The sequence below is a fragment of the Cyprinus carpio genome, chromosome B8 (assembly GCF_018340385.1).
Source record: "Cyprinus carpio isolate SPL01 chromosome B8, ASM1834038v1, whole genome shotgun sequence".
Lineage (NCBI taxonomy): Eukaryota > Metazoa > Chordata > Actinopteri > Cypriniformes > Cyprinidae > Cyprinus > Cyprinus carpio.
The window spans coordinates 20,306,330-20,328,362 of record NC_056604.1 but is presented as its reverse complement, the minus strand read 5'-3'; the positions used below and the strand labels follow the sequence as shown (position 1 = coordinate 20,328,362).

At 37.6% G+C, this 22,033-nt stretch overlaps 3 protein-coding genes across 5 annotated transcripts; 1 reads left to right on the top strand and 2 right to left on the bottom strand.

Moving 5' to 3' along the window:
* Positions 1–373: 373 nt before the first annotated feature.
* On the bottom strand, positions 374–4,534 carry pold2 (polymerase (DNA directed), delta 2, regulatory subunit). Of its 2 annotated transcripts, none has more exons than XM_019096992.2 (11): positions 4,372–4,534; positions 4,034–4,258; positions 3,823–3,944; positions 3,618–3,741; positions 3,407–3,521; positions 2,239–2,437; positions 2,050–2,130; positions 1,653–1,810; positions 1,438–1,565; positions 747–848; positions 374–640 (listed from the first exon to the last, which is right to left on the bottom strand). In XM_019096992.2, the coding sequence occupies exons 2-11, from the start codon at positions 4,245–4,247 to the stop codon at positions 480–482; spliced, it is 1,404 nt and encodes a 467-aa protein (XP_018952537.2). In that variant the 5' UTR covers positions 4,248–4,258; positions 4,372–4,534; the 3' UTR covers positions 374–479. The 2 variants fall into 2 exon arrangements, with proteins under 2 accessions (XP_018952537.2, XP_042585988.1); XM_042730054.1 differs by having other exon boundaries at positions 4,034–4,249; positions 4,372–4,517.
* Positions 4,535–4,707: 173 nt separating this feature from the next.
* sf3a1 (splicing factor 3a, subunit 1) lies at positions 4,708–10,457 on the bottom strand. The gene is made up of 16 exons (XM_042730053.1): positions 10,358–10,457; positions 10,144–10,233; positions 9,553–9,662; positions 9,273–9,477; positions 8,873–9,130; positions 8,666–8,740; positions 8,311–8,461; positions 7,868–8,064; positions 7,602–7,719; positions 7,207–7,514; positions 6,491–6,724; positions 6,168–6,375; positions 5,720–5,880; positions 5,514–5,615; positions 5,316–5,387; positions 4,708–5,176 (listed from the first exon to the last, which is right to left on the bottom strand). Exons 2-16 carry the CDS (start codon positions 10,189–10,191, stop codon positions 5,075–5,077), a joined length of 2,349 nt encoding a protein of 782 aa, XP_042585987.1. The 5' UTR covers positions 10,192–10,233; positions 10,358–10,457; the 3' UTR covers positions 4,708–5,074.
* A 25-nt stretch (positions 10,458–10,482) lies between these two features.
* On the top strand, positions 10,483–20,467 carry ccdc157 (coiled-coil domain containing 157). 2 transcript variants are annotated; one of them, XM_042730051.1, is made up of 8 exons: positions 10,483–10,818; positions 11,155–11,317; positions 11,403–12,069; positions 12,152–12,229; positions 13,045–13,214; positions 13,333–13,509; positions 13,616–13,778; positions 19,929–20,466. In XM_042730051.1, the coding sequence occupies exons 1-8, from the start codon at positions 10,571–10,573 to the stop codon at positions 20,291–20,293; spliced, it is 2,031 nt and encodes a 676-aa protein (XP_042585985.1). In that variant the 5' UTR covers positions 10,483–10,570; the 3' UTR covers positions 20,294–20,466. The 2 variants fall into 2 exon arrangements, with proteins under 2 accessions (XP_042585985.1, XP_042585986.1); XM_042730052.1 differs by having other exon boundaries at positions 10,683–10,818; positions 11,174–11,317; positions 19,929–20,467.
* Positions 20,468–22,033: the final 1,566 nt, after the last annotated feature.

Below are 22,033 nucleotides of genomic sequence, written 5' to 3'. Positions count from 1 at the left end.
AATATTAGTTACATGTCTCAAAGTATCAGATCCGTCTAGTATTATAGATTTCCAGCAGACAGTGCTTCTCAGTAAATAATAAACCTATTTTCTGTTGAGAATTATATGTATCTGGTTCCTGGACATTAAAGCTAAAACTATTGGAGAAATTGCTTAAAAATTATAAAATTAAGTGCTCACGTGGTGACATTTTATCTACATACTAGAAGTGCATCGAAATTGTAGACTTTCTCTTGAGTACTATGCATAGAGAAATCAAAATAAGCATCATTTACCCTTTTTAGGATATATGAGACTAATCATGTTTGATTAATTTTTCAGAAACAAGTTTCATTGTACAATGTAACACTACATGAGGGAAAAGAAAAGAATGTTTCCATACAAAAGAGGCAGCTTTATTAACAAAAACCAAAACAACAGTAACAAGTCTTTGTTGTACAGTCTACAGAAACAAGTGTCATATGATGATAAGCAAGTGTTTAATGGCTGATATTCATCTCATTATCCTCATCATCCTCTGTGGAAAAAGAGGAGAAGCAGACTGGCTCGCACTCCAAGGTGCGCAGGTTCACCAGACAGGCCGTCTGTGTGCTGCTGAACTCTGGGATTGCCACCAGGAGAACATCTTGTCCTTCAGGTCCTGAGATGAAAAGTGAGAGAAAAATTACCATACAAATAAATAATGGTAATGTTTGGCCACACTGTTAAACAGTGCTGCTTTTTATATGAAATATTCTTCTATTCACCTGTGACTCGTTTACATTGGTAACTTGGTGCATTTCCACTGAAGTACACATGAGGACATTCTTCCAGAATAAAGGGGTCTTTCTGATAGAACGGGTAACAACCTAATGGGTCAGCAAAACAAGTCAGAACAATCTGCCATTTTCACAATGCTTTATAAAAAAATGAGACATTCCAAAAATTTACATGAATATCTGTTCGTTTTATAAATTCAAATGATTTTTTAGGTCCTGAAATAGTCACACTTAAGGGTTTATTAAACTATGAAGAAAAAAACAAGATTGTGAGTGAACAATCTGGTAATGGAAATAATACGAGGCGGGAGGAAAAAATATTTTTACGAGGGAACTGACATAATTTTTATATTTTTTCCATCACCCACTAGGGGATCTGTATCAGAAATTTGAAAAAAAAAATAAAAAGATATAATGTTTTAAATGTAATATTCTGGGTTATTTTATTCTCATGTCTTTGTACTGCATATGTGTGATCATCACTGACAATAAATTCAAAACAATAATCAGTCAGTGTGCAAACATGAATGTGAAGCTCATGATTTTGTTCATTTGAATTGAGGTACACAGATATTATGCTAAAATAACTTTAAAAACAACACCCCTTTAAAAAATGTAAAAATATGACAAAAAAATGTCACAATCTTATAAATAAACAGATAAAACAGTCTGTTCAGACCTAGTGTGTCCGGAGCAGTGGGAGCCAGGTGGCGGAGTCTCAGTGTGCTTTCCAAGATTTCCAGATGATCATCCATGCTGCTGTACTTCACAATATCACTGATATTCTGTCCTGCTGTGCCCAAGAACCTGAGAGAAACCACAAAACATTCACTGTCAAGAGCTGCTTACCACATCACACCACCGCTAGAGGACAAAACACAGATAGTTCCTCACCGGACACCATCTACGATAGCTTGGTAAGGGTTGCTGACCAGCTGCAGGGTGGGGAAGGGCACAGACAGAGGGAACATGCAGCGGTGCAGAGGCTGCTGGGGAAGAGTGTAGTTCGTTGGGTCATACTGTCCAGGCATGACATCTACAGGTACGGAGGCCTATAGTGGACAAATCACACATTGCAGGTTTGTGTATAAAAAGACCTTCATTATGCATTTAGCAGCATGACAAGCTTAACTCACCATGAGTTCAGAAAACAACTATGAATGGGACCTGGTCCTAGAAGCTTGATATACTTAATAAACAGAGTACAGTGTATTTCGGCCATGTCCCAAATAATGCCCTCAGCTCTTTTGGTCTCTCACCAAAGTCCACACTTTGGGCTGAAAACACTCACCGCTAGCTGCATTAGAAGCTCATCCAGCAGTCTGATAGCCTCCACACTCCCAGCCTGAGTCTTCTTAGTCAGGTACTTTGCCTTCAAATGGAAAAGAGTTTCATTTACAAGACAAATTCACTATATGTTATAGAATTCTGCTTAAAATGTAAGATTAGCGCTTCTTAAAAGTTAAGTCCCATTTGACACCTTGGTTGTTGAGTCTTTGTCCTGAGTGCTTTGACTCAGCAGGTTTCCAGCTAGTATGACTCTAGAGATGGATGCTGCTCCGCTCTGCTCCCCCTCATCGCCAAGCTGACCAGTTACCATATCCACCAAAAGCTGCAGTCCCATCATGCTGTCTGCTCTGCTGCCGTTCAAGCCCAGGCCAGAGGCAAGAAGCACAAACCTGTGCAACCAGTAAAACATCAAAGGGTTAAAGTTGAAAGTGAGTTATATTGATTCTACACTAAAACCAGCCTGGAAAAGCATAATAAAGATGGTAGAAGTACTAAATAACCTTTAAACATCCTTCTGAATGCTTCAATGTATTCACCCTGCTTACAAAAACATGATTGTAGTCAAAGAATCCACTTGTGATTACCAGACGTGTGTGTGCCACATCAACACTAGGGATGCACAATATATCAGATTCAGCTTGGTTGTCAGCCAATACATACATACATACATATGTATATGTATATGTATATATATGTATACATTTGTGTTTACATATACATATATATACACACACACATACACATTCATACATACATATATATATAAAATATTCGGCATGAAGTGGAAAATGAGACTGTCTTTTCTTCTCTATTATGTCCTATATCTTATATATGTCTGTCATCATAAAATGTATAAAAGATTTCCAAAAACAAAGTGCACTGATGAATCCTTTATAATAAACACTGCAATATCTAAAAAAAAAAAAAAAATAAAAAAAGCAATTATCAATTTTGAATTCATGGCAACTTAAAACATTATTATTTTTTTTAAAGAAGATTTTTTTTATTCTTATTTCCCTCATTCTTGTATTTAGATAACGTTTGCCATCATATAACACTCACTTAAAGTTTATTTTTAAAACACTATTAATCACAGTCTGTACTTCACACTGTACATTCTGATGTAACGATTTCCAAATTTTCTTTTTCATTCTTTTTTTTTTTTCTTTCTCAATTTTTGCAGTGGTTTATTTTCTATTTATTTAAACAAAATAATACCTTAATTTTAATATTCATTATTAATTAGTTAACAGCCATAACAATTATCAGCATATGTATTGTCCAGATTTTTAATAATGTTGCATCCCTATCAGTATGTCTAAAAAAAATCTCCGGTCATGTCAGGTGTGTGTCTGCACCTGTCTGAGCTGAGAGGCTGTCTGGGTGTCTGTGGAGGAAGGTCGCCCATGCAGAAATCTTCAACAGTGAATTTCCCATCATTCTTCTCTGCACCCATGATAGCAATAACACTTCCTGAAAACACCATTAAGATTGAGAACCATGAGAAGATTGAGACGGATCAGTCTTGCTATATGCTGAAAAATATTCCCTAACTTTCCCGTATCCCACCTGTTACAAACTTGGGTGTGTCGATGTTGCCTTCCAGTTTAATCCTCTGCAGCTCATCCTCCAAAATAAGCTCATCTGATTGGCTGATGTATTTGGAACGAGGTGGCTGGGGCAACAGATTGTGCTGAAGAGAGACAAGAAATGTTAAAAGAAGGTAAGACACAGAGGGAACACAAAGCTGAAGTTTGTAACATCTGGTGGTTACCTCCTCACTGATCTCCTTCAGGATGGAGGGCTGCAGCTCCATGTTTTTGAATATGGTGCCCACTATTATACACTGTTCGCCCATCTGCAGGTCACACAGCTTCCGGATGGGCACGACACCGCCTGCCACACACATCCACTCATGTTCACAAGGGCTTCGGGTAACACACAACAGCAACACGAGCCTGTCAGTGACTCTAGAGGTGTCTCACCCCACTTGTGCGCGGCTCTGTCGTTGAGGATGTCTCTCATCTGCATGAGTCTGGTGGCGTAGATGTGCGCGTACTGGCGGCTGAAGCTGCGCTCGCCGAGGCGGAATCTCTCCGAGCAGCCGCTGTATGAGAGCTGCTGACGGTCAAACAGCGGCTCCTCTGAGCCTGGAGCACACAACAGCGTCTCCTTCGGCGCGATCACGTCTGAGAACATGACTGAAGACGCTACATGATCAATCAAACAATTGTGTGTAAATACAATATAAATGCAGTATTAGGAGAATATATAAAGGCGCGTCGTACTGTATGCTAACAGCTCAGTAGCTTCACTTTCTTACCTTGCTTCTTATTTGCTGTTTATTTTCTACAATATATATGAAAATCTGACCGCCCTACTCTGTTGCTTTTTTTTTTTATCTCCCGCTAAATATTTCACCTATGACCTCACGAAAATGTGACGCGTGTTCCGCTAGACACCCGCTTTCAAAATAAAAGCCCCCGGCGTTTACGTAAGGAGCTATAACTTTTTTTGGGACGTGTCATTTACATTATAAATAGTCTGAACTAATAATTGGGTAATAATAGCCCCACCTTATCAATACCGACCAAAACTCAAATACAGTAATATGAAAACCAATATTTGTGAGAGGGAAAAAAAAGACAGTAAGGCTAACAACATTTCTTACTTAAATTTATTAGGTATGTTTTCCTAAGAGACAAGGATTTATTATGCATCCAACAAAATGCAATGTTTCAAAGCTTAACTTGAGATTTGCAAATATTTAACACATTCACCTCAGTGAAAAGTGAAACTAAAAGCAGGGCAGTTTGCTAGGAGACTACTGGAAATATTAAATGTTCTCTTATTTAATCATTAATACACTGAATGTTTAAACAGGTAAGGTAATCACAAGACACTGATTACTTCAAACTGCAGTTTCTCTACATAGCACAGCACAAGTTCTCTGAAGTGTACAAATGTAGTAGGTTTAAAAGCAAAATAAATGTTGAGGATTGAAACAGATGACGAATATGAGCGATCTACTTCTTCCTTCCTCCTCTCTCCTTAAGGGCCAGATGGATGACGGCTCCATTGTTCATGTTGTAATAGGCCAGAGAGTTGGAATCTTTGATGAAAATACCCTGGAGAATCAAACACAACGTAAGATCTCAGTTTTCAAAGCAAGCATTTTATATTCAATAATGTCATAACTAAGATGCCTTGTTCTTTTAAGCATTAGAGTTTAAATAACCATCTCATCATTCCCCTGAAATAATTTACCTCATACTGCAGCTTCTGTTTTCCAGCCGGCATACCAGTGGCTTCATGGATCTTAACCTTGATGACAGACACCTGCGGCACAATATGGCATTTAATTAGCTCACATTTTCATTAATTCTATTTTGTATAATCCTAAAGATTAGTAGTTAAAATATGTAGAAATGGTGCAGACAGATACTGGATTGGCAAACTCTTTACCTGGTCTGTGAGAGGCAGGTTGAAGTTCAGCACTTGGCCACTCAGTTTCCATTCTGTCTTGTCCTGCATGTTGGGCACCTGGACCTTGACTGCAACAGGCCCCTAAAAGAGAGCAAAGGTCAAATTAAAATAGTTAACAAATGACTCATGTAATAACAGTAAAAAATACTGATGGCTAATTGCACTTTGTTGCAACTTGGTTGTACCTTGGTTCTGCGCAGGAACTCCTCTTCTGGAATCAGGTTGTCCTCTGTCTTCATTTTCTTGCTGGAGGGCTCGTCCTCGTGAGGAGGTGGAGGATGGGCAGGAGGCATGGGGGCGGAAACAGAGCTGGGAGGTTGAGGCACAGGGGGAGCTGGAACAAATGCTGAAAAACAAAAATGATTTGTTAATTAGAACAATTATTATTCATAAAATTAATACAATTATTATTAAATTAATTAAAATTTGATTTCATCTTTATTAAAATCCTGATATGACAAAGTTTTATTAAATACAACAATTATCATCAATACAATATAAATAATTATTATTTTAACTATTAATATAATTATTACAATTTTAATAAACAACACAGAAAAGTCTGTTGATTAAATATTTATTAAAATGTGTATCAAGTAGCTATGCAACAGATCTGTTATTCCAAAGACTCACCAGCAGGAACCACCATGGGTGGAGGTCTGGGTGCCATAATATGAGGTGTAGAGGGCGGCATGGGCACCACATTGATTCGTGGGGCATGCAGCATGGGTGGCATGGGGGCCAGAACTTGCCCAGGGGCCAGGCGCACCACAGGGGCCACCGGAGGTCTGGGTATGATAGGAACAGCAGGGAGCAATGTGGTCCGCACTGGAGGTGCCATCTGGAATATAGGAGGGAAAGTTTGTTTGGTTATAGCTAGTTTTTTTTTTTTGTTTTTTTTATTAATGATGATGTTTTTTAAAATCATAATGATGAAGAAGATTATTGAGACTCACAGCAGATGTGGTGCTGACTGGTGGGTTGGGTTTGGGAAGGCTGGGGATTCCTGGTTGGGGGGTCGGCTGAGGAATCTCGTTGGGCTTGCTGGGGCCGATCTTCTCCTTGGTGTCGTCCTCCTGCACCAGACCTTTAGCTTTGTGGATGGCCTCTATCTGCTCCTGCAGGGTGATGTTAGCCTGAGCAGCCTGCTGGGTACGAGCCATACTGCCTGAGTGACCGTCCCATGTGACCTGCAGAGAAAAGAGGATGGGGTGTTAGATGAACACTACGTCCCTCTGGTATTCCTTACTCAGAGGTCACACCTGTGATCCTCAGTGGTCAAAACACACTGAAGACAATAAGCATAGTAATGTTTTATTAATGAAATGATATTTATTATGTAATATTTCTTATTCTAAGAGGATTTCATGCTACTACACAACGTTCATCTTAAAATTATTCACAATTTTTATATAAAATACAATGAAGTCCTAGATAATAATAATAAAAAAAAAATCCCTAAAATGACTGAAGATCACCAGACCGTTAAATAATTACTTTTAGTGATCTGGTTTAAGTATTAATGGGTGTTTCTTCAACTATGGGCACTTTTTTTAGTCCAGCAGACTTTTAGAAAGACTCTTATAACACATTTTTCACTATAGTTTTTAATTAATTTTTCTACTAATAATGTTGAACAGTAAATATATATTTTTTTCTTTGTGTTTCTTACCTTCTCCTCTGGTTTCTGTATCTCCTCCTCTCCGATCTTCTTACCGATGGCCGTTTCTTCCACACCGAAGATATCGGTACGTCTCTCGGCCAGCTGCTTCAGGCTGCTCTCAATGTCCAGGCCAGGAGCGTACACCTCCTCCTCAATCTGCCGCTCTCGGATGCTGCGGTCACGCTGCTCCAACCAGCGGGGGTCCAGCAGGCCGATGCGCATGTGCTCCTGCATCTTACTGGCTTGGATCTTCTCACCAGTGATGGGAGAGATGAGGTACTCATCAGGGACGGACACAGGAGGCAGGGGCTTAGACGCTGAAAGATGAGATAGAAAGTGAGTGGATGCAATGAAATACGTGCTGTTCTAGTATGTTAAAAGTGTGTTTTTAGAAACACCCTTACCCTTGGGGTCGTAGTCTTTGCGGATAATAACCTGGTCCGGGGTGGGGGGCAGAGGTGGTGGCAGGGGGTTATCAGGGGGGAGAGGAGCCTTCATGCCATCATCCTCATCATCAGAGCCCTATTGAGAGAGGAAGAACAGAGTGAGTGATAGTTAACTCATTTCTACAAACTGCTCATCTATTTTCTTATGTGAACATGGAACTTCTTAAAGCAGGCATGACTAAATCGTCCTCGTCTCTTTGGTATGATCACCCTGATTGTCTCACCTCGTCCATGTCCTGCAGCTGTGTGTCCTGGTCCAGCTGAGCTGCGTGTCCTTCCACCCTGCGCTCTCTCTCATCCTCTTCATCTTCACTCTCTACTTCCATCTCCACCTCCTCACTCTCTCCAAACTTCTCATAGCGCTCCTGGATCAGGATACGAGCACCCAGCTCCTCAGGAGTTGTGGGAGGAGGGAAATTACCTGTAATTTGCATAATAATTATAGAAATTATAGGTATTTATTAATATTAATAATATGAACTTACCAGGGATTAATATGGACAACTATTAAGTAAATAATAATTGTGTCTGTAACAAAAATAATTGACTCTGGGATTTAGGAAAGTTCTTGGCATGAAAAATCACAAGCATTCTTCTGATGCAATGGTATGTTTGTGATAATAAACATTCTGAAATTACATAAACTGTGTTAATCACACATGCACACCTTGCTCATTTGGTTGGAAGTCCACAGTCTCCACCACCACAAAGTCATGCCAGTCAATCTGAGCATAAGCCACTCTCTCCTTCTCTCTCTCCTCCTCTTCCTTCTTCCTCTCTCGCTCCTGGAATTTGGCCCACTCCACACGATACCTCACCTAAAATATACAAAGTGATGTATTTGCTTATAATATGGCATGTAATATATCAAAAAAATTCAGTTCTACTCTTTGATTCACCGTAAATTCTCTCTATTGGTTTTAAAACACCTGAATCAACATAATACACCACCGTCATATTAGGCATATCTTATGTAGACATCTTCTCCACTATGTGTGATCTGGAATGGCTGTTATAATTACCTGGTCCAAGACCTCACGTGGATTCTCTGCTTCCCTCTTCAGTTTCAGCAGAAGACCTTTTGGAGGGATTAACACCTGCAAGAAGCCAATCATTTAAGTGAATTTAATGTCACACTTGAATAACTTGTACATTTAATAATGTTTCCCATAATACCCAGCTCCCTTTAGCCAGCTCAGTCGTAACTGTCCTGAGTACTGATGCCGTACCTTTGTGTATTGTTCCACCAGTTTTGTAAAGTAGTTAAACAAGCTGTGCTGTGGTCGTAGAAAGTCAAACTGGAAGTTCCTCTGCTCCTTCTGCATCAGCTGTGTGAGAAACTGCCGGCCATTTCGGGCGACAAACTGTGCGGTCAGCTTCACCACATCCAGGTCAAAGGCTGAGATGGAGGGAGGGTCGGCAATGAACTCAAACTCAGGTGGAGGCTCCTTTGGAACCACAGTCTCATGGATCACCTGTGCTTGAACCTAAATCACCACAAAAATGTGTAATTACTGGATAACAGATTTAGATCTTAAAAACTTTAAATCAGACTGTTAGATTATGGCTTGGCTGGTTTTATTTCACTTATGTTATTGGTGTATTGTAAATCACTGACAGGTTCCTGACCTTCTGAGGAAGCTGCTGTGATGCTGCTTGTTGCTGTTGCATGACTTTAGGCACAGCTGCAGATGGTTCCAGAGCTTTGCCCTCCTTGAACTCATTGACTTTGTGGCGGTAGTATGCATGGTAAGGGTCGTTGGGGTTGAGGAAGTTGAATTTTGGGTTGTTGATCTCATTCTGTCGAATTCTGGCCTCAAACTCGGGTCCATTCCTATAAACAAACAAAAAATGTATTAGTTTAACAAAGTACAACAAAGAAATTTTGCACTACATTATAATGTCAAACCTGGCCACGAAGCTGGCAGTCTTGTCAACAATATTTCGGACTTCAGGAGGCGGGTAGATGATTCCAACAATGGGCTTTGTGGCTGGAGTCTCTTCCTTTTGGTCCTCGGGCTGTTGATTAAAACATTGCATTGCTTTATTAATCTGGTGCTTCACAAAAATTGCAAGCCATATTTCAGCTACTGGCATTCATTTTGGTGCATAGCCTACTATAGCTTAATCTGGCCAAGAACAGTCCGTTCAGTATATACATATATAATGCAATATTACTTAAGAATTATGCAATAAATAATATTTGGCAGTAATTTATTTACTTATTAATGCAATAATAGCTGGGCTATGCCAAAAGGAACTAAACAGAATAAATATATTACTTATGAAAGTTGTGACTGGACTCAAGCTGTAGTAGGGGAGGTCGATTCATTTCCCTAACGTTACTTAAACCACAATCGACAAATATGCAATAATATGGTCCGATTACATGTCCGTTTGTTCATGGAAAACAAATATGTTAGTAAGTGAATATAAGTCAGATGGATTTATCCAGTACTGTTTTTAAAAGAACAGATATCAACAAATGATCGCATTGTACCTTGTTATTTAGCTCCGGCTGCATGATCTGCACAGGCCCAGGCGGCATGACTGCGACGCTACACGCTCTTCTCAGGCCGAAACAAACACGCTAAGAAAAATAAAGATTTATTTTCAAATTAGAGAGTAATCTGTTGGACAAAAGACAACGTAAAGCCTTGAAAATTACTGAAATAATATCATTTCTATGTACAGTTTCATAAAACTTCACCAACCTCTCGTTGCGTTAACCGCCACACAACAGAAGACGACGACAAACAAAATCACTTCCGGTAGCAAGGCCGATGGGGATTGTGGGGATTGTGGTTGATGTGGTTGGATTGTGATTATTATGAACTATGGAAACCTAATGTAAATAGAGCTAGTGCACCTGTTCCTGCTCCGAGAACTCAAACGATTAAAGAACAAAAGTAGTTTGAGTCAGAACTATGACTCATCTGTTAGGTCGTCAGGACTGTATCGACAGTTTTCACAGAGATCTTATTGATTTACAGGGAGCGGTTATGGATGTGTTTTCTAAGACTGGACCTGTCCGTTTCCCATCATGGAAGTTCCCCGATAAACTATCATGTAATCTGGTCTTGGTCAGCCTTTTAGAAGAGTATGATTATGTGGATGGCGATGAAGAGTTCAGTCAGCATTCCCATATAGTCCTGCAAGAGTTGCTGATTGACAGGTAGTTAATTTGTACTGTTTCGTTAAAACACTGCAAATGTATATTTTTATATTATTATTTATTTTTATATTTATAAAAACATAGAAATAAGTAGTATATTTTATATTTATTTATTTTATTGGTTTATATGGGTTGCACGTTAATATTTGAACATCATTGTCACTTTGTGTGTGTATATATATTTATATATGTATTAATGTCGTGTGTGTGTGTTTAAATGTGAAATAACTTATAATGCATAATTAAATGTAATGCATTATATAATGTAACATAAACAGTTAAATGTATAATTTTATTTTCCCCAAATCATTATGTTCATTTGTGTGTTTGTCAAAGATTAATGCTTCTTCTTCAGAGTTTTAACGTTCACGCTGAGCTGTTGCTTGAAAAGCAGAGAGCTTTGTCATCTGATCAAAATGAAACCTCTGTTTCCATTGGTCCTGTGGTCAAATGCTACTGGAGGAACCTTCTTCAGCTCAGCTGTCTACAAGCAAAAGAGGTAAGAAGGATGATAAGGACAAAACGCAATACACTTGGTCATCGCCTATCAAATATTATCCTTGCTAAAGGGTCTCTTCTTGCAGAGTACCAGTAATGGACAGCAACCCCCATCTCAACAAAGTCCATCTATTACCAGAACAGCAGCAAAGACTACTACCATTAATACACACAAGACACAGAGCACCTCCATGACCAGCGTCCAGAAAACCACCACAAATACCCCAGCTTCAACTCCCCAGCATGAAAGAGTGTCCACTGCAGGCTCCTGTGTGTCTATTCACACCGTAGGCTGTCAGACAGTAGAGTCGGCCCTGGTGCCCTGTGAGGCCTGTGCTTGTGTTCAGACAGTGATGAAAGAGAGCAGTGATGCTTTAGTGTCGCTGTGCCAGTCTCTGGGTTTGCCTTGCTCCATGCAGGGCTTCCTGGAAGCTGTGGAGGAAACGCAGCAGCTGGGCCGCTTGTCTGCATGTGACATTTCCCAGTGGGCAAGTGAGCAGCGTAGGGATATGAGCCGTGTGGGGAAACATGTCCTGGAGGTGAGAGAAACTGTTGAGCCACTGAAAAAGAAGCTGAAAGAGACGGAGATGGAGCGAGAGAAGCTGAGAAAACAGCTTTCAGAGATGGTCAAAAGAGAGAAGGAGGAGAGGAAGAAGATGGAGGAGGAGTGGGAGCGCAGAATGCAGGAAGTGAAATCAAGGGCAGAGGAAGCAGTAAGGAGGTTAAAGCAGGAGGAGGAGGAGTTAAAGAGAGGTGCGAGTTTCTTTAAAATCATATGTAAAAATTCTTATATAATAGTTAAACAATGTAAAGTAATAATCATTTTCATTCACAGGCGTAACATTGTTGGAGCACCGGAATTCTGAACTCATGGCTGAACTGAATTTGCAAACAGAAACAAAACAGAGTCTTGGTAAGCAGGACATCATCAAATACTGGCCACCGGAGTGAACTGGAATAAAATATTTAAAAGCTTTGATTCGTGCAGTAGTATAAAATACATAAATGTTCATATAAAATGGTCAATGCAATAACCTATCTTTCTCTTAGCAATTAGTAAAGATATAAAATAAATTAGATAAATTGTTTTACATTTCTGATGTCAATGACCCTGAAATATGACCAGTTTGTAAGTAATTTAAATTTGAGCTATTTATTCTGTGTGAGAAAAAATTTAGAATGTTAATTAAGAATGTTAATACAAAGACAAAAGTCCTTGTCTTCTACCCACAGTTTAAGTAATTTAAATTCATTGCTTCTCAAAATAAATATCTCAGAGCAGGTTTATACATCTAATAGTGCCTTACAACTTTAAGTGAGTAAGCAGAAACTCAAACACTAATACAAACTGTCATTAAACACTGAATGTACAGTATATCAAAAAAATTTCACAAAACAATAGACAGATTTGATCATTTTATAGGCTACTGCAAAGCTCTGACCGATCTCTTGATTTCTTTAAAAAGCAGAACAAAACTTCTCTTTTATTCTATAAATGTGTGTAAAAAAAAATCATTACTCATATTTAATAGCTTAGGTTACACAGTCCTAATGAATACTTTTCTAAAATATTTTGGGTTTTTTTCCTTTCAAATTTTCTGAGGGCACTCCTCTATGATCCTCTGGGGATCTCTCGACCCCAGTTTGGAAACCCCTGAATTAGAGAATGTAGTAAAGACCTACAGGAATGGTTTTAGGATAACGAGAAATGGCTTTTTTGTTGTATAGAATATGAGAGGGCTACACTACAGGAGGAGGTTCGTCGTCTTCATTCACTGGAGACCATGTTAAGAGAGGTAGAGGAGAGCAGGCAAAACCTGGAGAAGGAGCTCAGAAGTACACAGACACTGCTGGACAAAGAGAGAGCCAAGAACCACAGTGTGCAACACCAAAATGAGGTGTTTTTATTTCCATAACATGATGCATTTACAAGTAAAACAGAATATTCAATGAGAAAAAAGATGAGACGTGATTTTTATTTGACTAGACTGTGAAAGATGGTCATTTTGTGCACAGGCGCTTCAAGTGAAACAGGCAGCTCTGCGTAAGCATCTGGATGCACTGGTTCAGCAGACTGAAGATCTACATAGCAGTCTGGAAGAATGTGAGGATGAAAAAGCTGATCTTGCCAACAAACTCACACAGATCATACAAGAAAAAGATGCACTTCAGGAGCAGTTTACACAGCAACAGGTAACATTTAAAATAACTTGGTCAAAAATATTTAGTGTGACTGAAACACCCTGACTACATTAGGTCACACTACTCAAAGTAAACCTTAGAGTTTCTTTCTCTGCAGTCCCACTGTAGTTCACTGAGTACTGAGAAACAGCAGCAGCAGACACAGATCACAGAACTGGAGGAGAGTGTGTCTCATCTGAAACGGATGCTAGAAGAAGCCTCTCAGAGAGAAAGGATACTGGTGGCCTTTCCTGAGCTCAGTCCACAAGCAGCACCTCAGAGTGAGATAAACACACACATACAAAATCATATACAGTTGAAGTCAAAAGTTTACATACACCTTGCAGAATCTGCAAAATGTTAATTATTTTACCAAAATAAGAGGGATCATACAATAAACAATGTTATTGTTTATTTAGTACTGACCTGAATAAGATATTTCACATAAAAGATATTTACATATGTTATTATTTTTTTTTTAGTAGTTGAATTTATAAGATTTTTTATTTTAGAGATTTTTTATTTTATTGATTCTTAATACTGTGTTGTTATCTGAATGTTCCACAGCTGTTTTTTTTTTTTTTTTTTTTTAGTGATAGTTGTTTATGAGTCCCTTGTTTGTCCTGAACAGTTAAACTGCCTGCTGTTCTTCAGAAAAATCCTTCAGGTCCCACTAATTCTTTGGTTTTACAGCATTTTTGTGTATTTGAACCCTTTCCAACAATGACTGTATGATTTTGAGATCCATCTTTTCACACTGAGGACAACTGAGGGACTCATATGCAACTATTACAGAAGGTTCAAACACTCACCGATGCTCCAGATGGAAAAACCATACATTAAGAGCCAGGGGTGTAAACTTTTGAACAGAATGAAGATGTTTACATTTTTCTTATTTTGGCTAAACATCATATTTTTTCATTTACTACTGCCCTTCAGAGGCTACAGAAGATACTTACATGTTTCCAAGTAGACAAAATCAGTTAAAAGAACCCTGATCTTCAAATTCGGCTCTTAATGCATCATTTTTCCGAATGGAGCATCAGTGAGCGTTTGAACCTTCTGTAATAGTTGCATATGAGTCCCTCAGTTGTCCTTAGTGTGAAAAGATGGATCTCAAAATCATACAGTCATTGTTGGAAAGGGTTCAAATACACAACAATGCTGGAAAACCAAAGAATTTGTGGTATCTGAAGGATTTTTCTGAAGAACAGCAGGCAGTTTAACTGTTCCGGACAAACAAGGGACTCATGAACAACTGTCACTAAACAAAAAAACACAGCTGTGGATCATTCAGGTAACAACACAGTATTAAAGGAGTTATATGATGTTGCTAAAAAGAACATTATTTTGTGTATTTGGTGTAATGAAATGTGTTTATGCAGTTTAAGTTTCAAAAAACACATTATTTTCCACAAAATGTACATTATTGGTGCTCCTCTATGCCCTGCCTCTCTGAAACACATCGTTTTTTTTACAAAGCTCATCGTTCTGAAAAGCAAGGTGTGCTCTAATTGGCCAGCTATCCAGTGCGTTGTGATTGGCCGAATGCCTCGAGTGTGTGACGGAAATGTTACGCCCCTTACGCCATGTTTCCCAGAGCGCAGAGACAAAAACATTAAAACCCTTTATAAATTATGTATTTGTTGCATCCAATGGGGCCATAATTACGGATTATAATGACAATACTTTCTTTTTACGTGTTGCGTTGCGCCACGTAAACATAAAACCATGTCTGCATTTGTGATCAGAGAAACGACAAACAACAAGCGTAACTCTACACTGCTTAAAACTCACGTTTGAATCGTCAGTGGGAAATCCTTTAAATATGTAAACTTACTTACAGACTGTGAGTCAGAACGGCTGGCATTGTAGTCTTCTTTCCCAGGATCAGGAAACAGTCCTCCATAAAATGTGCTGCACACATCTGAATATTTGGTTTGAACTGTTCTGGAACAGTTTTGTAAATACAACTTAAGCACTGATTTAGTTGTGTGCTCTTTTGGAAGGCCAAACAAAGTACTTTCGCTTTCACAACGGAACACAGCTTCTCCACGACATGACGGCGGCGGCAACAGCGAGAATAAAAGTTACGCCTTCTTTCTTTGCGTGAACATTTGGGCGGCGTTATGCATTTGTTGAAATATTGTGATGTAGTGATGTGGGGGTGTGGTTGGGTGGTTAGGACGAGCCGTTTTAGGTAGGAGTGGCTGACTCTTAACTTTTATAAAGAATATCTCTTTGGATTTGAGACTTTAGTCTTTGTAACTTTACAGATCTTCTTTATTCACCAAGAGCTTGTAACACTCCAAAGAGAAAGGAAAAATTTAAATCGCATCATATGACCCCTTTAAGAATCAAGTGAATGTAAACTTTTGAACGGGGTCATTTTTATAAATTCAACTATTATTTTCTCTTATAGACTATATGTAAACGTCTTTTATGTGAAATATCTTATTCAGGTCAGTACTAAATAAACAATTACATGCATTTTGTATGATGTGTTTTGGTAAAAATAATTACCATTTTGCAGATTCTTCAAGGTGTGTGTAAACTTTTGACTTCATCTGTTGGATGATGACCACTCATGCCACTAGAGTTGAAAAACAGGTTCTTCTTAAGAACCAGTTTCATGTCTTAAAACCAGTTGCTGTTTATACAGTGTAAATAATGGTAGTTACTGTTTGCCCAAGTGTTAATAGCAACATCTCAGACAAATAGTGCTAGATGTTACTCACAAAGTCTAAATACAAGAATGCTATTTGTATTAAAGGTAAAACATTTGAACTGTGGTGAACAGAGTAAGTGAAAATAGCATTTGGTTTTGTTAATATTTCATAAGTGCATCCTTCTGTATGCACTGTATATTCTGGCATTGTGTTTGGAACAGGAAGAGTATGAGTAACAACAGTAGTATGCTAGAATACTGTTCTGCTGAAGAAGAGGGTGGGCACTAATCTGCTTTATAGCACTGCTACTGAATCTACATCACAAAATATACAGAAACCAGTGAGGTCCGATTCAAGAACAAATGACTCTAACAAGTCACATACTGCACGACCAATGTCTTCTGATTCATGAACATACTGTGCGAGTCTCTCAAAAGACTGTAAAACCGAATTTGAAAGTCTGAACAAAGAAATACCTTTCAGAAAAAGGAACTTAAATTGTTACATTTCATGTGATTCACTCCCCTGTCCTTGATTCAGAGAGTTTTGGTGAGTCTAAACCGTGCCTTATCTGTAAACATTATAATGTGTTGTCTGGAGCAAACAAACAACAGGTACTCTATGAAAACTCAAAGACAAAAGGAACCATCAACCATGATGCACAGAAACAGAAACCGTTTCAATTATTTCAGACTGTAAACCATGCCAGAGTGATTTGGGATTCAAAACTTAAATCAAAGGGTATTTTAGGGGGGCACCTGAATATCCGAAGTATTATATCAAAGAGGGATCAAGTTGAGCATTTGCTTATGAACTCAAACCTGGACTTTTTAGCATTGAGTGAAACTTGGTTGTCTACCAGTATACCAACATGCATGCTTGATGTTCCTGGTTATAGTTGTTACTGAAAAGATAGAGCATCATGAAGAGGAGGGGAGTCATGATTTATATTAAGGATACTTTTAAATGTGCTGAGTTAAAACTAGATATTGCTGATTAGAATGTTCGCCGTTAAATGATAGAATGTCCCCAAAAAATGAATTTTAATGTTGTGATTCTGTATAATCCACCCTGACATGATTCTTCTTTTTATTATAATTTAGAAGAAATGTTGAAGTTTTTAAATTGTCGTACTGAAACTGTTTTATTTGGACACTTTAACATAAATTGGTCAGACAAACGTAGTAAGCAAAACTGAAATCAATTACAGCAAAACAAATTTAACCAGTTAATAAAAGGTCCAACAAGGATAACGAAAACAAGTAAAACTCTTATTGATCTGGCATTTACAAATAAACCTGAAAGGGTAATAAAAATATATAATCTTCTGACAAGTTTGTCCGACCATAACATGATCCTAGTTGTTAGAAAATTAACAAAGAAACGTTTGCAGAGTAATTTTCATTAAACTTTTAAACCTGGAGTAGTAGGCATCCCTAAGAGTAAAATTACAAGATTTGAAAGTGATATAAAAAATATTAATTGGTATGATGCATCACAAATTGGTGATCTGGACAAAAACTGTGAAACTGTGATGCAAACCATTGAAAAAATTATTCAAAAGTATACACAACCATTAAAATGTAGACAAAATCTAAAAAAAAAATTTCATCAACTAATGAAAAAGAGAGATCTTGCTTTGAAAAAGTCTGCGCTTACAAAGACACAGACAGATATCCTAAGTTTTAAATCATTAAGAAATAAAGTAGTTAGTGAAATGAGGAAGGCAAAAACTGCATATTTTGAGCAACTGATTGCAGAATCAGGAGGAAATAGATCATCTCTTTGGAAGTGCATTAACAAACTTTCCAAAACGACAAGGCATACAAAGAAAACCATTGTTGGAGCTGCACATAAAAGGAAGACTTAGTACTGATAGCACTGAAATTGCCAATGAATTTAATAGATATTTTATTGAGTCTGTGGAAGAGCTTGCTATATATTTTGCAAGCTGTACAGTTACCTCAAAATGCAATAAATGACACACCCTCATCCTTTATATCTCTGAGGTTGATAAAGGTAAGATACTTCAAATTATTAATCAATTGAATAATTCAAGAGCTAAGGATATATTTGGGATGGATACCACATTCGTAAAAAAGTACAGTGCTTGTTTGCTAAAGCCCTTGGCAAATTTGATAAATTTATCTGTTAGAGAAAGTAAATTCCCCTCAAATTGGAAAACTTCTATTATAACCCCAATTTTTAAGGCAGGATTAGTTAATGAGGTTCAGAATTATAGACCGATTTCTATAAACCCTGTGATCTCTAAAGTTTTGGAAGTAGTTTGGAAGTTGGTTGGTTGATGAACTTATTATCTATTTTTTAGAAAATGATGTATTTAACTTCAAACAGTTTGGTTTTAGGCCTAAGTATTCGACAGAAATGGCAAACTGCTTTCTCACAGAATTTATTAAGGGAGCTTTAGATAATGGCAATGTAGTAGGTGCAGTGTTTTTAGATCTCAAAAAGGCATTTGATACAGTGAATCATGTAAATCTCCTACATAAATTAAATTTGTTTAGCTTCTCTCAGCAGTCAATAAATTGGTTTAGATCATATTTAGAATCTCGAGATCAGTGTGTTAAAATAAATAATTCAAGATCAGCTTTATGAAACAATGAGATGGGTCTCCCTCAAGGGACGATTTTGGGTCCATTGTTGTTTTCCTTATATGTCAATGATTTACCAAATTGTTGTAAGCAAACTAAATGTCAGTTATATGCAGATGACACAGTCATTTATGTATTGGCACAGACTCCACACTTAGCTGCAGATATATTAACAAATAAAATGACTGGTATGTCACAGTGGTTGCAAAACAACTGTTTGACCTTGAATTGTCTCAATGTGTTTTTCAATGAGAAGGAAGGAAATGAGTGGATTTAAAATTAAGATCAATCAAAAGGCAACAGAGACAATTTTAAATATTTATGTGTTATTTCTCATTTGAAATTTGATGTGCATGTGAAGAGGCTGTGTAGAACAATCAGAACAAACTTGAATTGTTTTTACATGATTAGACCGTTTATATCTCTAAAAGCATACATGCATGCAATGGTCTTTTCACATTTATCTTATTGTGTGACTGTCTGGAGTCAGGTTTCTCAACTGACTATCAAACCTGATAGATCTCTATATAGACAAACACTAAAAATTTTGGACAAGAAACCAAATAGATGGCTTCATTGTAATATTATACAAAAACATAGTTTGCTTATTTATGAAAATTAAAAAAAAAATTAACTTTTATTAAAATGGTTTCAAAACAGAGTAGTAAGGGGATCACTAAAAGAGGTGCAACTAAACAGAATTGCACAGTACCGAAGAGAAAAACTAAATTTGCACAATCCACATTTTCAGTTCAATGTACACTGCTTTAGAACAGCCTGCCAACTTAACTGAAAATGCAAACAAAGTTGAACATTTTTCAAAGAAATATAAAAAAGTGGTTCAAACAAAAGCAGGTTTGTGAACACTGATGGTCGTACACAGTGTCAGTTTTTTTTTTTTTTTTTTTTACTTTTGCTTCATTTTTTGTGTGATTATTGTTTTACTGTTGTTAAAAAAAAGCCTAACCAGGGACTGCCGCTGCAAATTAGCCTTTGGCTAGAAGCCTATATGTGGAGCATCGGCTGCTTGAAATTGTAGCAATGTTATACTGCATTGTCCTAGTTAAATAAACGAATAAATAAATAAATAAATAAATAAAATAAATAAATAAATAAATATCATAACCAGTTGTCTTTGTGTGTGTCACAGCTACAGGTGATGTGATGTGTGATATGGAGCAGCAGCTCAAGGCAAACTCAATTAGGATCAGGATTCTGCAGCAGGAGAACATCACTCTGAGTAACAGTCTAACCAGACTGAAGGACAGAGAGGAGAAACAAAGATCTTCAGACTCTGGGGTAGTGGAGATAAACAGGAGCAGAGAAGCTCCAGTGATGGGACCCCTGGACAACCCTAGCACCCCTCCTAGCACCTCCATTCCCATCTCCCCTTCATCCATTCTTCATCATCAGACTCTCTGCCTCTCTCTCCATCAAGATGTAGAAGAAAGATACATGAACATCCGTCAGGCTGCTCGCATCCGTTCTGCAGGCACACGTCGCAGGAGGAAGTGATGTCACTTAATGACCTTTTAGGTCTGGACTCTGGAGCACTGATCTATAATAGATACATATAATATTATATAAATCAGTAGTCTGGAGATTGAGATACTAATATAGCATTTGTGTTGTTCATTTGTATGATGTTGACCAAATATATAATCACTATACAAAACGAAAGTCAAAGTCCTCTTCATTTGCGTCATATTTCCTGCACTGTTTGACTGAATACTGTAGTAAGCTAGACTGAATTGGGGCTGGATTTATTTTATATTTTCGATGTTTGTTTCAGATTAGTGGTAGCCATTAAGGCAATACTTGTTTGTATTCTTCGGTTTGTCAGATGAGTAAGTGGATGAAGCAGTCGTGCTTGTATGCGTGGGGTTTTGCTCATTTGTTGCGTAACTTTATTCATTTATTGGCTTTAACTTGGGCTCTTCAAACTGTAAATTAAGATTTCGTCATATGTGGTTTCTGCGTGACACGTGAGTAAAAAATTTTCTACTACTACAACAAACATTTTTAGACATTCTGTGTGGCTGTTGCACTAGAAGAAAATATAAACATAGGCCTATATGAACTGCAAATGATGATGCAAAAGTTACCTTTTTTGCTGTTATTATTACCTGCATGTATTTTTTATTATTAACATAGCCTTTGCAAAGACATTACACATTATGTTACATTACGGCCTTGTACGTGATGGTCACAGTACTGGATAAACACATTATGCTTTCTAAATAATCAATTTTCTGCACTGTACTAAGTATCTAATTACTTCCTTGTATCTGTAACTGTAAGTTAATCTGTAACTGACTATTTTTGCAGCTCCTCACTCAAAGTCTGCACCTGCCGTTTAGGAACCAAATTCAATCCATGAGCTTAAAATGAAGAGAAACAGGAAAATGTTTGTATAAAAAGTCCAAAGGTAAGTTAAATTAAGGTAATACCTATTTAACACTAAGGTAATGATCACATCACAAAGACTGTGAGCATATTGGTATTTTTTACAATGCCACCATCTCATCAACTGATTTTACAAAGCTAAATAGACAGTCTTGATTGGTTGTTTGTGCATTGCACACTGATGTTCCTGAAGCAAAGGAATACACAGCTATGCTACTATACTACTGGTATTTTTATTTCTTATTGATATTTGTCTAGATGCAGACTTAGGGAAGGTATGGTCACATTTACTGTACATTTATCCAGTCATTTCAAAAGGTATCTATGTGATCTGTACTGTGGCCGAGAGAGCTCAGCATGCTGCAAATGAAAAGAAAAAAAAAAAACACGAAACATGCAAATAGAAAAAAATACCTCCAAATCAGGAAAACATCTTCATCAATTTGACAACACGCACTGCAAATGCTCACAACACAAACAAATAAAGAAACGCGCTGCAAATACAATACAAACAAAAACAGAAATGTGCTGCAAATACTCACAATACAAACAAAAACGTGCTGCAAATACTCAAAACACAAACAAAGGAACCCACTGCAAAAACAGAAACGTGCTGCAAATACTCACAATACAAACAAATAAAGAGTGCTGCAAATACTCACCACACAAACAAACGCGCTGCAAATACTCACAATACAAACAAAGAGTGCTGCAAATACTCACAACACAAACAAATAGAGTGCTGCAAATACTCACAACAAGAAACATGCTGCAAATACTCACAACACAAATAGTGCTGCAAATACTCACAACAAGAAACATGCTGCAAATACTCACAACACAAACAGA